Source organism: Drosophila novamexicana, unplaced genomic scaffold, assembly GCF_003285875.2.
Source record: "Drosophila novamexicana strain 15010-1031.04,08,12 unplaced genomic scaffold, DnovRS2.1 tig00001089-arrow-arrow-pilon, whole genome shotgun sequence".
Taxonomy (NCBI): Eukaryota; Metazoa; Arthropoda; class Insecta; order Diptera; family Drosophilidae; genus Drosophila; species Drosophila novamexicana.
In genome coordinates, this window is record NW_020824841.1 from 321,756 (window position 1) to 336,711 (window position 14,956).

At 41.7% G+C, this 14,956-nt stretch overlaps 2 protein-coding genes across 2 annotated transcripts; both read right to left on the minus strand.

Annotated features, from left to right (window-relative positions):
* Positions 1-7,220: 7,220 nt before the first annotated feature.
* LOC115766337 (venom allergen 3-like) lies at positions 7,221-8,134 on the minus strand. Its single transcript, XM_030710230.1, has 2 exons — positions 7,986-8,134; positions 7,221-7,921 (listed from the first exon to the last, which is right to left on the minus strand). Exons 1-2 carry the CDS (start codon positions 8,100-8,102, stop codon positions 7,268-7,270), a joined length of 771 nt encoding a protein of 256 aa, XP_030566090.1. The 5' UTR covers positions 8,103-8,134; the 3' UTR covers positions 7,221-7,267.
* A 2,215-nt stretch (positions 8,135-10,349) lies between these two features.
* On the minus strand, positions 10,350-11,273 carry LOC115766283 (scoloptoxin SSD976-like). The gene is made up of 3 exons (XM_030710151.1): positions 11,145-11,273; positions 10,673-11,082; positions 10,350-10,584 (listed from the first exon to the last, which is right to left on the minus strand). Exons 1-3 carry the CDS (start codon positions 11,271-11,273, stop codon positions 10,350-10,352), a joined length of 774 nt encoding a protein of 257 aa, XP_030566011.1.
* Between the last annotated feature and the right edge of the window lie 3,683 nt (positions 11,274-14,956).

Genomic DNA, 14,956 nt, shown 5'->3' on the forward strand with positions numbered 1-14,956 from the left:
CAAACCACTTGCTTATTGCTTATTCGCAGCGTGGGCCCCAGGCTTTGGTCTCTGCCAGTCTAATTATCGTGCATTCGCTTTATGTCTGCAGCACTTATTTTCCAGGAACACGCTGCCACGCCCTTTTTGATTATAAGCTTTCAGCTGCCTGCCGTGCAGTTCCAACAAGTTGATTGCAAAACCGCAAAATTTACAGCAACAGGTCGGCGAAATGATGCAATGGACCAGGCTGGTGGCAAACACTTGCTGTGCCAGGCTTTGAGGTTTTGCTTACACACGCACACACACACACACACATATATACTTACGCACACAGCAGCCATTGGGAATTGTGGGCATTCAGTTGTAAAAGTGCTGCTCAATCAATCGATTTCAAAACTTTGGGCCATAAATAAAGTTGTTGTTCGTGCATTTCAGCTTGTGATCAGTCCAGTTGATTGGATGGACTGATTGATGCCGCAACGAGGCATCAAGTTTTAAGGTGCCCTTCAGCTACACCTTCGCATCTGGACTTGGCGTGTCAACTGCGCCCCTGGGACACGAGTTTTATGTGTGCTACTTAACCAAATACTTATATATTATGTTATGTACATGTATATATGTCCGTGTGTGCATGCGTGCATGTGTGTGTATGTGTGCATTTATCCACATATTTATTATCTTCTATGGCTTCAAGTTGCATGCGTTCACTCAATTTAACTCGCAACTGGACAGCGTTGAGTGTGGCCCCAGGGATTGCGATGGGCGGGAAGAGACCTGCTTAGTTTTTGACCCATTCTCGATAAGAGCCGGAATGTGTTATTGTTACTGCTACTGCCACTGATACAGTTGCTATAGCCAAGATGTTGTTGTTGTTGCTGGCCAGCATATGCCAAGTGCTTGGCCCGGCCCGTGGCTAAGCCTTTGTTTGCTTGGGCTGCCAAGATGCTGCGGGGGCTTATTATTTTCTTTCTTGGCATGTTTGGTTTCCTTTTTTTTATGACTTTATCAACGTTTATGGCCAATGAGTGCTGGATGCGTTGGGGTGGCGGCGCACTGTGGGCGTGGATGTGGCAAAAACGCCTCCCCTAGGATTTGCTTAGCTACAAGGTGGATGCCAACTGCTGCTGAGGCGGCTGCTGCGGCTTTGTTATTGCATCATTATAACTTGCTTAACACATAAGCACACATGATGTACATGTGTGTGTGCGAGCGTGAGTGGTGCTGGCACTGACGCGCCAGCGCCACTTTAAAGTGCCCTGAACTTGATTAATGAATGACGACGCTGAAAAGTATGCTACGGCATGCAGAACACACACACACGCACACTCGACATGTCAACGACACGTAGGAGTCGCTGAGCTGTTTGGATGTCGCATGATGTAACATAACAAAAATAAGCTTAAAAGTTGCAGTTTGCAATTAACGACTGTAAAATACTCTGTTCCGGGTCTGGGACAGAAAGCGCAAGCGGGCGTGGCAGGTATATATTTTGGGCATAGCTTGCAGCAAATCTTAAGCTACGGACTCAAAAGATTTAATTCGAATACAAGAAGCTATAGGTACAATATCTACTCAACATTGGGATATTTGCTATTTGTGGGCGCCAAGATAGGCGTGGCACAACACTTAACAAGTCGCTTCAAAAGTGTCGCGGACAAAACCCATTTACTCCACTTCATGCTAAGAACAGAGTGTGCGAGCGCAGAGAGAAAAAATGGTTGTCGCACAAATTGAAATTGGCTCACAACTTGGCAGCTAATTTAATAGCGAGAAGTAGCTGAAGAAGAAGACGAGGATGCAGAAGGGATAACTGCTGCTGCTGCTTGCCACAGACATAAACAGCTGCATTCATTAGCAGATAGTATCTTTATGTTCTTAAGCCAGCTCCGGGAAAGAATTCAATTTTCTGAATTTGTCGCAGCCCTCAGCTTAAAAACTTTATCTCAACTTGCACTTTCGACCTGGTCCGCTGCTTCTGCTGCTATCACTAGGAGTATAAGTTGCTTTCCAATTTGTTAACTGCTTTCCTGGCCGCAGTCCTCTCTCTCGCTCACTCTCTCTCTCTTTCTCTCTCTCTCTTTCTCTCTCTCTCTCTCTCTTTACCTCTGCGTCTCTCCCGCTGCCAACCAAACTTGAGCCACAAAAGTTTTGCATGTCCGTTTATAAATTGCCTTATGATTGCCTTTCGATAAACTTTGCTCAAGTGAAATGCTAATACATCGTCGACTTTAAACGCTTTTTGGCACACGCAGCGAGCTGGCGAAAGAGAGAGAGAGAGAGAGCGAGAGCGAGAGAGGGAGAGACCTGTAAAGTACCGCCTGGCTCGTATTCGTATCTTGTGCAAAAGTTGGCGCCGCTTTTGCTTCCTGCCAGCAACAATTTTTATGGCTTCCTGCGCAGCGCTTAAATAGATACTCGCACCAGCACATACCTTGCCGATAATTTAAATTGTGGCTCCTACACCAGCCTACTGCATCTGCTACTGCTACTGCTGCTGTTGGTTCTACTGCTGTTTCTTTTCCTGGGCCGCTGCTTTCTGTAATTTGCTGTAATTGAATTTTAACGATTTGCAGCATACAAATTTCCTTGAATTTCAGTTTTTAACATTACTCAAAAATATAATGTAAAAAATATTAAAAAAATAAATAAGGAAATTTGTCTTCAGTGCATCAAAGCTGCCAAATACCCTAAGAAATATATTTCGATCCTACTTATTATACCCATGGCAGCTACATAACACAAAAGTCCGATGTTGCAAGGCCTTTGGCTGAAGTCTAAGGCATATTTAAGCTCGCCATTTGAGAGTTTTCTCGCAACATTTCAAAAGAAACATAATGTATCACACACATACAATCTAACTGACTCCGAAATACGATAGCTCTTGTGTTGGAAATTAGTTAATGTAGAAACAAAGTCTGTTGGCGTAGATCGATCGCTATGTATATAAATCTGACTTACTGACTAGTTGATGATCAGTTCAACCCTTGAGAGCTGGGAAACTGCACTTTAATAAGATTATGTGTTAGCTAAGGCGTAGTGTTGGACAACTCAAAAAATTCCACCAGCAAGTGTGGGTAAATTGTGAAAAGCCTTACATCAAACATTATTGTTTTTATTTCGACTTCAGCTACATGCTCATTTTTAGAGATCTATTTTGAAATATATATTTTTGAGATATGTTGCACAAATTGTGGGGGTGTTGTGCACCCTCATGCGATTGATTTCAATTGCATTTTTGAAAGATCTATGAAGAGGGACAAACAGTACTTGGGTAGCACACGTAAATTTTATTTTAACCAAGAGCAGTTAATGTGCGTAAAAATAAGAAAAACAATTGAGCCGGGTTATATCTCCCCGCTATATGTAAAAACTATCTAAAGTCAGATCTATCGCCTTCGATGCGTTACATATTGTCTTACAAAATGATAAAACGCACTGCTAGGGTATAGAAATCATTTTCTTGCAGGCCCGACTCCGTCAACTGATTTTGCATGCTCGCTGATTGCCCATTGGCTGCTCAAATTGCGCATACGCAGCGTTGGTCAGCTCATTAAAATTCAATGCTAGAAACCGTAGGAAGAACCCACAGCAAACCTATCAGCGGCCATCAGGCAACATCAAGCAGAGCCTGATGGGCAGGTGGGTGGGTGGTGCTCCAGTTACGGTTCCAAAGACGAAGCTCATTTTCGATTTGCGCAACAAATGAAGTGAGAAATTATTATTATTATTTTTATTATTATTATTTCCAATGCTGGCAACTAAAAAAAAAAGATGCTAGCATAAGCAAATGTGTGTGGCCCTTCCACAGGCACAGACCCACACCCAGCCCAGGACGTCGTCTTGGATGGCGCCTGCCATTACCCGTGGGCGCATCACGTATTCACAAGGCAAACAAACTCCGGCGCACGCATAAATAAACAGACGAACGGGCGCGGAGGGGGTTGGTTGGCGGGGAAATATGAAAAAATATGAAAACAAAAAGGAAACGCTGAGTACATTTTTGGTAAGCGCTTTCGCCCGTCAGTCACATCATTAAAATCGAGCTCGTTGGCCGTCGCCACCTAATTCCAATCCTTGCCGCAAGTTGTGGATGTGCCGCAGCGCGTGGCAGGCTGCTTTATGGCAGAGCGACGGAGAGGGGCGGGGGGCCCTGCCAACAGACACAAGCGCACTGAGGACAACAACACAATTCTCTGGAGGCATTCATCAATATGCCAAACATGTTTTCTTATCATCAAATGGAAAATGCTTCATTTTCACGTACGAAAGGCTGAAGCCAGTGCCGAAGCTGAAGCTGAAGCTGGAAATAGACAGGCAGGGCTCATGGGGGTCTGCAGGCAACTGTAGCTGGGAATAACAGAGCGCGATATCAGTTAGCTAGTCGAGCTGAGAACTTTTCCAGGTGAGTTTCGCCAGCTAACTGGGCTGAAGACAGCTGCCAATCGCTGGCTCTGTGGTTCAACCACACAAACTATAGCTGCCAGCTGGAGTTGGGCGCTGGAGACGTCGCGGAGCATATAAATTGATTACCAAAACATTTCACGACAAATTCGGCATGTAACAACAATGACAGAGCACAACTGAAGGCGTGACGCGGTCTGTTAGTGTATGCGTGTGCGTCTGTGTGTGTGTGGTAGGGGCTGGGGAGAAGCGGTGGGTTGTTTTGGCTTGGGGCTGCGAGCTGGGACTGTTGCTGGCGCGCGGTTATCGCAGCGATTGCAATAGACAACAGTTGCCAACAGCAATACCCATACGCATGTTGGCATCAAAATCAAAGAGCCCGTCGACGGGATGCGAGGGAAACAGTCTCCGCGCAAAAGCAATGCACCGAATGCCCGCAGGCAAGCAAATGAAGCAACAAGCTGATGTCTGGCATAAATACATACATGCATGCATTGAAAGCACCCCATTGTGAAATTTAACATGGACGCAGAAAAGAATGCAGCACATTTTGCAATTTTTGCGGGCACGCGAGAAGTTAATCACAGCGTGAAATATTTTGGATTTGTATTCACTAGATTTGAGCCATCATACCAAATTTGGTAACTATAGTTCACATAAATTATCGAACTTGATCTCTGAGAGGATGACTCGGCTCGGCTGTTGATTCTGATCAAGAATATCAATGCCTTTTAGTTTCAAAAAATAATACTGCTGCTTGTTAAATGAATTCATTGATACCCTTGTAGAAGGTGTTGTAACTTTTTTATGATCCCAAAAGATACATATTCTAGATCAGCACCAACAGCCGAGTTGATAAAGCCATGTCCGTCCGTTCTGGTATACGGATGCAAAGTTGCGTCTTACGAAAATCAGGGTGTTTCAAGTAAAAACGCTCCGATGTCTATCTGAAAGCTTCCGAATTGGAAAAAGACCTAGGAGTGCCGAAAGTCGGGGACGTTACAAATATACAAGCTGCAAATTACATAGCTCGACTGGGAAACCATCCCTCTCGTCTGGCTAGGCGTCTTCTAAAAAGGCGTAGAATTAGAGGAGTCCGTACGCGAAGGAGATTGCGTAGATCTCACCCAATCGATCTCCCAGACCGATTTTTATAGTTGACACTGTAAATTTGTATATAAGACTTACCAGTAGAATAAGTAGATTGTAAATATTCATACAAATTTAATTTAAGTTGTTCCAGATATTAACAGAAAAATTAAAATAAAGCTAAACTTAATAATACAATAGCAGAAAAATTAAAATAGAGCAAACAAAAAAAGAAAAAAATTTACGCTAAAATACTCTGTTTTGCAAGATATTTTAATTAAACTAAGCTTTAACGAGCTTCACTATTAGCACATATCTGCAAAACCGCAAGGTTTTTAAAATGTCGTATCGGTCACAAAAAACCTTATTTTCCATGACCTGTTGCAAAGTATGCTGTAGTTATATTTGGAATATCTTACATAATTTCCAAAGGTATATAATCTTTGTATCGAAGCCCCTTCAGAGTCAATCGGATTACAATTTTAAAGACTTGCCATCGTTGCACAACTTAATTCATTTTATACGCTGATCCTGTCCAGCTCAGAATGAAACACTGGCACATAAAAGTATGCATCATTTTCGGGCCAAACAAATATAAATGTGTAAAACGCTGCCAGCATGATCTGGGAGATTGATTGGGTGGGACCTTCGCAATCTCCTCCGCGTTCGGACACCTCCAATTTTACACCTTTTTAGAACGCGCCTAGCCAGCGGATTGGAGTGGTTTCCCAGTCGTACTATGTAATTTGCAGCCTGGCTGCCAGCACGAGTTGAATAATTCAGTTACAACTATGTTTATATTTATTTTAAGTTATCTCTGTGAGTTATCTCAGCGCCATTCAAAAGCAATAATTGCTTTTAAGCGTAAAGTTGAAGCTCATTCAAAAATGTGATCTAAGAATCTCTACTATCATACTGTAGACGGGCTTCGCGAAAGATAAGAACTCAAATATTTTTGCTTCTTACGAACGCAATGTTTTTCTTTTTATTTTGACAAATTAATTGTATTGATTGCACAACTTTAAAATATCCTGTATCCCGTTGATAATTCCCCAGCATATGTTTCCCTAGCACTCATATTCATATTGTACTGGGAGAGCCCGGGTTCAGGTCATAATTGCCCTATTCATTTCTGCAAAACATTTCAAATACATATTAGCTTAAAATATTGACAATACCAAAACTTTCAAACTTGGAAGTGGATTTCGCGAATGATGCGAAACTTGTTCAATAAATGTTCACAGATATCTTTGAAAATGCGTGTGCAGCCTATAGAAGTATATGCGAAAAATAGAATGCAATCGTTTTCCATCAATATTCCACATTTGCGGGGGGAATTCGCCAAAAACAGTCAATCAAACATTCAATTATAAATAAGCTTGTACATTTCAAAGTGCCATCAAAGTCTGTGAGGCTAGCAGGCGTAGATGAAAGTCTCATAGAGAGGCGAACTTTAATCAAATTCGCTGATTTAATCTTTATGGAAGGAAATGTGTGCATGTTAAATAAAAGTTGATTTCTTTAACCAATATAGTCATAAGAAAAAGCAGTAGAAAGGCAGATATATAATGGACTCGTTTACCATCCGTAATAGATATCGAAATACTACAGTAAGTTTGAACTTCGTTGTGCGGCTATCTTATTATGTTGCTCAGTTAAGTAAAAGGATTTACTTTAAGCCGCATAGCTGTTTACTGTTGCTCGATAAGCAAAGCAATATTTCCGAATTCCAATTAGAAGTACCCATATTCTTTTATATGCATTAAGTTTATTTCCTAACAATGTTACGTGAGCCTCAGTAGTTCAGGTTGTTGACATCGTAGACTTCCTGGGTGCTGCACAGGAACTTGTAGCTGGGATTGACGCCCGTGGTGCACTTGCTGGCCGGGACCGTGCACGAGTTGTACATCTTGACGCCAATCACATTGGTGGCGGCATAGTTGCAGGCCATGAGGAAGGCCTTGTAGGACTGACCCGAAACCGAATAGATGGATGCGGCGCAGCCAACGTGCGTATTGCGATCGGCGACCATAACGGTGAAATGGCCAATAGTTGGTCCGTTGTAGTTGGAGGGGTAAGCATCGATTTGGGACTGCTGGGTGTCGGATACCTCGTTGTACCACATGGTCACGGAGCTGATAGAATTGGCCGTTGCGTTCAGCGGATTGAAATAGCCGATCCATGCCAGATTCTGGCCGGACCATTTGAAGTCGTCCGTATTGTGGCAGCCATCGTGACTCATCTGGCAGCTCTTGACGTTCAGGGACGCCAGATAGGCCAGCTCGTCGCTCCACTGCATGGTGGCCATGCGGCAGGCGGGCGACAGCTTGCTATCCCCGCCGCCGGCAATGAAATTGCGGTATTCATTGTGCTTGGCCACAATCGCGTTCTGATCGGACGTCGTCAGATCCACCAAGGCCCTATCGCTGGGGCATGCCGATCCCCAATCCTGTAATGAAAAAAGAGTACGTTAGCTAGTCATAGATAGACCGCTCCTTGCGATTGCCCCTCACCCCACTGTTGTTGCAGCCAATGTTCTGGGTGCTGCCACAGCTCGTTTGGCAGTAGTCCGTGCCACTGGCGATGCCCAGCAGTAGGGCTACAGCTGTTATGGATAGTACGTTGCGCATTTCGATAGCCTGGCTCGATTGTTGCCAGCTGTGGCTGCGGCTCTTGCTTTTATACCCACTGTGCTGGCTGCGGGCCCCTTTATCTAGCGGGCGTAACAATTGATCAAATATTTATTTCAAAGTTGGCTCAGTTCTCACAATGATACGCAAACGTTTATTTCCGAATGGAGCCCAACAATAAAAGACGTCACCAGTAGCTAAAGATAAAGCACTCTGATAACTCACCGAATCCACAGCCGAGAATGTCCAGAAGAAGTGGAAATTTCAATGCCTAGCCAAAGCTCAATGCTATAAGACGCGACGGAGAGATGGCAGGCAACAAGAGATAATGTTTAAACGCAAGGGAGAAAGGGGGAGACACGTGCGTTGACCATATTTACTTGTCCAACACAAACAGGAACAGCAAATTAGCTAACCGTACTTAAACAAAAGTATTAAAACAAATTAACACACACACACACTATTCAAGTTCTATATGTCGTGACAATTCTACCTTGGGCTGACAGCGATCTTTGGTGTTTACTGTACATATCAGTTAAAGAACAATAGTACGGGGTCGATTTATGTGAGAGCGAGGATAGAGAGAGAGAGAGAGAGATACAGAGAGGAAGAGAGAGAAATAGGACGAAAGAGCTAGAAAGTAAGGAAGAGGTATTCGCAATGGGCCCATTTTTAAAGGCTACTATACAAATACATACAACATGCATAGACACACATCAATACAAACATAAAATTTCTATCATTTTTCTTAAAGTAATCCTTCCTGAATATAATCAGAGCATGAAAGCCCGCAATCCTTGCGGGAACTCTCGAAGTACGCATATTAATGCAATATTTAAAATATTTTAATGTGCAACGTTTGGCATAAGAGTGCATCCAAATAGAGTTTTGCTGGGAACACGTATTTTAGTTTTTATTTTTATTTATTTATTTATTAATGCTCGACAAAACGAGTGTCTTCCTTAGTATTCAATACACCACAATATGAACATTAAATGCTAAAAGTCCAATTAGAATGCACGCCCAGCTACGCCCCTTTTCATAGCTACTTTTGTCAGTGACGCTATTAGAGCCCACGGCTAAAAAAGAGGGTGTTAGAAGAGAATACAGTGTTCTTAAGTAAAAATCGAAATTAATCTTAATTTAATGATAATAAACAGGAAAAAGGAAGAAAGAAGTTATTGATAAAGTAAAGAAATGTTTACTAGATATATAGAGTGTTAAGTATATAGGATAAAGAGATAGTGATGGGAAGTCACCGAGCCAGTGGGTGAAAATTAAAAGTCTGTCTGTCTATAAGCTTAGAAAATAGAGAAATTTTTAAATATTTATCTTTATTACATAAAAGAGTTCCCGGTCCAACAGTGACGAAGGCATAGCCCAAGCCCTAAAAGCCACGAAGCTGTAATTTTTACTTAAACTTTCTTTTGGGTTGAAAGTGTGCATCAAGTCGGATTTTCTTGTTTAATTCGACTCCCAAATGTGGAAAAACGCTAGTCAAATTTTTCATGAAAATTATCGCAAATCATGACCAGGTGTCTGAGCGTTGACTAATATGCGAGCACTCGCTTATTTAAATTCGCCAACAATTGTCAATTCATAAATGTTGATTTAGTAGCGGAGTTGGCTGAGCATCAACACAGTTGGTACAAGTTGGCCCACGAGTAGATGGAATAGATAGAAGACAGAATACTTGTTAATTTAAATTAGAAAACATGTGTTGAATTAACTAAAACAGACCTTTTTTTGTCTTGTGCATCAGAGGCGAGACAATTTCTATGAAGCCCAATTAATATGAGCAACGAGTTCAATAACAAGTTTCTTAGCTCGCGTTTACTTTGTTGGTTGATTGGATCTGAGTAAGCCCGGCAAGATCTCAGAGCACATGACAGTCTTGGTGTTTACAATTCCGTTTGTAATGGATTTTTATTGGCTTGTGTGTGGCACGGACGTATGGTGAATGGCCATTAAACGGTTTCTATATATTCTTGGTACCGTTTGCATTGTCAACATTAATGGTGGTCTTCTTCTATATATACATATATATAACTCATAAGAGCAAGTGCTTGCCTAGCCAACCAAAACTGCAAGTTTTTCCTGATTACAGAATATGACAAAATTCTAAAAGCTCTGTTTTAGACGATCACCGATTGATTGGAGTAGATCTTAATATTAATCCCAACATAATCCTTAAAATAACAAGTGAAAATATGATTGCAAACGATTTTTATTCATACAAAACGTGATCTAGACATTGTAGACTTCGGCCACCTTGCAGAGACCCGCATAGTTGACATTTGTGCCCGTATTGCAGCCTGCAGCTGTCGGTCCACGCACGTAAACAGGTTCGCCGACCCAGTTTGTGGTAGCATAGTTACAGGCCAGAAGGAAGTTATTCCAGTCGCCTTTGACAAATCTGGCGGCAGCGCAGCCAACGGCAACGTTCGCCTGCTGGGCCATGGCAGTAAAGTGGCCAATTTGACTGCGCGGAGGGGGAGGAGAAGCAGGAGGAAAAGGGTTAGACTCGGAAGAATTGAACTGTTGCATCGATGGCTTCTGCTGTTACTTACCCTCCGCTCCAGCTGCTTGGATAACTGTTGATAACCACCATGTTCGCATTCTTGAGCTCACTCCACCAGCCGTTAATGGAAGAGGTGAGCAGGTCCGCGTTGGTGCGGCTCGCCTGTGCGCCCGTGTAGGAAATCATGGCCAAGTTTTGGCCGCTGGCCTTGAACTTGTTCGTATTGTGGCAAGCATCGTGCTCCATCGCGCACTGGCGCACATTCAGGGCTGCCAGCGTGGCCAGCTCTGGACTCCAGCGCATGGTGGCCATTCTACGGGCTGGCCCGTAATTGGCCACCTTGCCCAGAGCCAGATTGTTGCGCCTGACGTTATGCAGCCGCACCACAAGTTGCCTCAGGTCCAGATTCATGTCGATAACAAAGGGCGCCGGACTGGTCGGGCAGCTGGCGTCCCAGGCCTAAGAAATCGACAGTCAATTGGCTGGCAACATGGCCACATATGCATTTCCAATAGACTTACCCCATTGTTGTTGCATGCAATGTGCGTCGCGGTGCCGCACAGGCTCTTAGCACAGTAATTCGTCTGTCCGAGGACCAGAGGCAGCGCCGAAAATATTGCCAAAACAATTCGCAACATGGCCAAATACATAACTGCCAATGTGCCTCTAGTTTTGGCTTATATAGTAGTCGCTGAAGAAGCTGTCCAAAAACGTGAAAATATGGCAAGGCATTTTTAATTATTTAACTTGTATTTTATTTATTTAACTTCTATTTGTATATTTAATAGAAATATAAAAAGTTATATCAATAAGCAAACACATGCGATGCATGTCTCCAACTCTGTTTGCCAGTTGCCGAGCATCTGTATTCCAGGCATTGATTAACAATATTTTACATTTACCAAAACAATTAATAGCTTCATAAGGGAAGCAAGTATAATATCATAACTGAACTGAACTCTGCTTAGCTCAAACGTAGCTTCATGTTCTCAAGTGAAGACAATTGTTAGTTAATAAATCTATTTTCAGTATAGTTTTAATATTTGTCAACCTGCCCCCATCATTCCAGGTGTATCAACAATACAGACTGCCTTCCATAGACATAAATGAGGGCTGTGACATAACTGATATTTAAACAAGTAAGAGGTTCTAGTCGGGAGCTCCCGACTAGGGGATACCCTGAACCCTCTTCTTCCAACATCAAATGCATATATATATTCTATTTTAGAAGCTATATGGTGACTCTAGTTCTTATTATTTACCAAAATTGCTCAAAAAACAGAATATCGATATCGAATTTTATCTATTGCTTGGAAACGGAGTAAGTTATCGATTATCGGAAACAAACTCGATCTGCGAGGGAGCTAGGAGCATCTACATCTAAAATTTCAAATTATAGGTTCTGAGATCCTTCCGTTCATACATACGGACGGACGGACGGACGGACAGACAGACGGACATGGCTAGATCGACTAAGCTATTTATGCTGATCAAGAATATATATACTTTATGGGGTTGGAGTTGCTTCCTTCTGCCTGTTACATATATTTGGCTTTCGCACCAAAACAATATACCCTTATACCCATTTTTAATGGGTTGAGGCTATTAAAAGCCAAACTTCGTGAAAATCGGATGAGATTTGGCCGAGATATGGGGGTGGTAATTTTTGACCCATGTCTATATACGAATCTTGGGGTAAGATTTGGACATAAATTTCGACTAAAAAATCGGTGTTCATATTTGAAAGCCAGATGAATCTAGAGGGAAAACCATTAAGAAAAATCCAAACTTCGTGAAAATCGGATGAGATTTGGCCGAGATGTGAGGGTGGTAAATTTTGACCCATGTCTACATACGAATCTTAGGGTAAGATTTGGACATGAACTTCGACTAAAAAATCGGTGTCGAGATTTGAATGTCAGATTAATCTAGAGAGAAAACCATGAAGAAAACGCCAAACTTTGTGAAAATCGGATGAGATTTGACCGAGTTATGGGTATGGTAATTTTTGACCCATGTCTATATACGAATCTTGGGGTAAGATTTGGACATAAATTTCGACTAAAAAATCGGTGTTCATATTTGAATGCCAGATTAATCTAGAGGGAAAACCATGAAGAAAACACCAAACTTCGTGAAAATCGGATGAAATTTGACCGAGTTATGGGGGTGACCCATGTCTATATACGAATCTTGGGGTAAGATTTGGACATGAATTTCGACCAAAAAATCGGTGTCGAGATTTGAATGCCAGATTAATCTAGAGAGAAAACCACGAAGAAAAATCCAAACTTCGTTAAAATCGGATGAGATTTGGCCTAAATATGGAGGTGGTAATTTTTGACCCATGTCTATATACGAATCTTGGGGTAAGATTTGGACATAAATTTCGACTAAAAAATCGGTGTTCATATTTGAAAGCCAGATGAATCTAGAGGGAAAACCATTAAGAAAAATCCAAACTTCGTGAAAATCGGATGAGATTTGGCCGAGATGTGAGGGTGGTAAATTTTGACCCATGTCTACATACGAATCTTAGGGTAAGATTTGGACATGAACTTCGACTAAAAAATCGGTGTCGAGATTTGAATGCCAGATTAATCTAGAGGGAAAACAATGAAGAAAAATCCAAACTTCGTGAAAATTGGATGAGATTTGACCGAGTTATGGGGATGGTAATTTTTGACCCATGTCTATATACGAATCTTGGGGTAAGATTTGGACATAAATTTCGACTAAAAAATCGGTGTTCATATTTGAATGCCAGATTAATCTAGAGGGAAAACCATGAAGAAAACACCAAACTTCGTGAAAATCGGATGAAATTTGACCGAGTTATGGGGGTGGTAATTTTTGACCCATGTCTATATTCGAATCTTGGGGTAAGATTTGGACATGAATTTCGACTAAAAATCGGTGTCGAGATTTGAATGCCAGATTAATCTAGAGAGAAAACCATGAAGAAAACGCCAAGCTTTGTGAAAATCGGATGAGATTTGACCGAGTTATGGGGGTGGTAAATTTTAACCCATGTCTATATACTAATCTTGGGGTAAGATTTGGACATAAATGCCAGATTAATCTAGAGAGAAAACCATGAAGAAAAATCCAAACTTCGTTAAAATCGGATGAGATTTGGCCTAGATATGGAGGTGGTCATTTTTGACCCATGTCTATATACGAATCTTGGGGTAAGATTTGGACATGAATTTCGACTAAAAATCGGTGTCGAGATTTGAATGCCAGATTAATCTAGAGGGAAAACCATGAAGAAAACGCCAAACTTCGTGAAAATCGGATGATATTTGACCGAGATGTGAGGGTGGTAAATTTTGACCCATGTCTACATATGAATCTTGGGGTAAGATTTGGACATGAACTTCGACTAAAAAATCGGTGTCGAGATTTGAATGCCAGATTAATCTAGAGAGAAAACCATGAAGAAAACGCCAAGCTTTGTGAAAATCGGATGAGATTTGACCGAGTTATGGGGGTGGTAAATTTTAACCCATGTCTTGGGGTAAGATTTGGACATGAATTTCGACCATACAATCGGTGTCGAGATTTGAATGCCACATTAATCTAGAGGGAAAACCATGAAGAAAAATCCAAACTTCGTGAAAATCGGATAGGATTTGACCGAGTTATTGGGGTGGTAATTTTTGACCCATGTCTATATACGAATCTTGGGGTAAGATTTGGACATGAATTTCGACTAAAAAATCGGTGTCGAGATTTGAATGCCAGATTAATCTAGAGGGAAAACCATGAAGAAAACGCCAAACAAATCGGATGAGATTTGACCGAGCTATGGGGGTGGTAATTTTTGACCCATGTCTATATACGAATCTTGGGGTAGGATTTGGACATAAATTTCGACTAAAAAATCGGTGTTCATATTTAAATGCCAGATTAATCTAGAGGAAAAACCATGAAGAAAACGCCAAACTTCGTGAAAATCGGATGAAATTTGACCGAGTTATGGGGGTGGTAATTTTTGACCCATGTCTATATACAAATCTTGGGGTAAGATTTGGACATAAATGCCAGATTAATCTAGAGAGAAAACCATGAAGAAAAATCCAAACTTCGTTAAAATCGGATGAGATTTGGCCTAGATATGGAGGTGGTCATTTTTGACCCATGTCTATATACGAATCTTGGGGTAAGATTTGGACATGAATTTCGACTAAAAATCGGTGTCGAGATTTGAATGCCAGATTAATCTAGAAGGAAAACCATGAAGAAAACGCCAAACTTCGTGAAAATCGGATGATATTTGACCGCGTTATGGGGGTGGTAATTTTTGACCCATGTCTATAAACGAATCTTG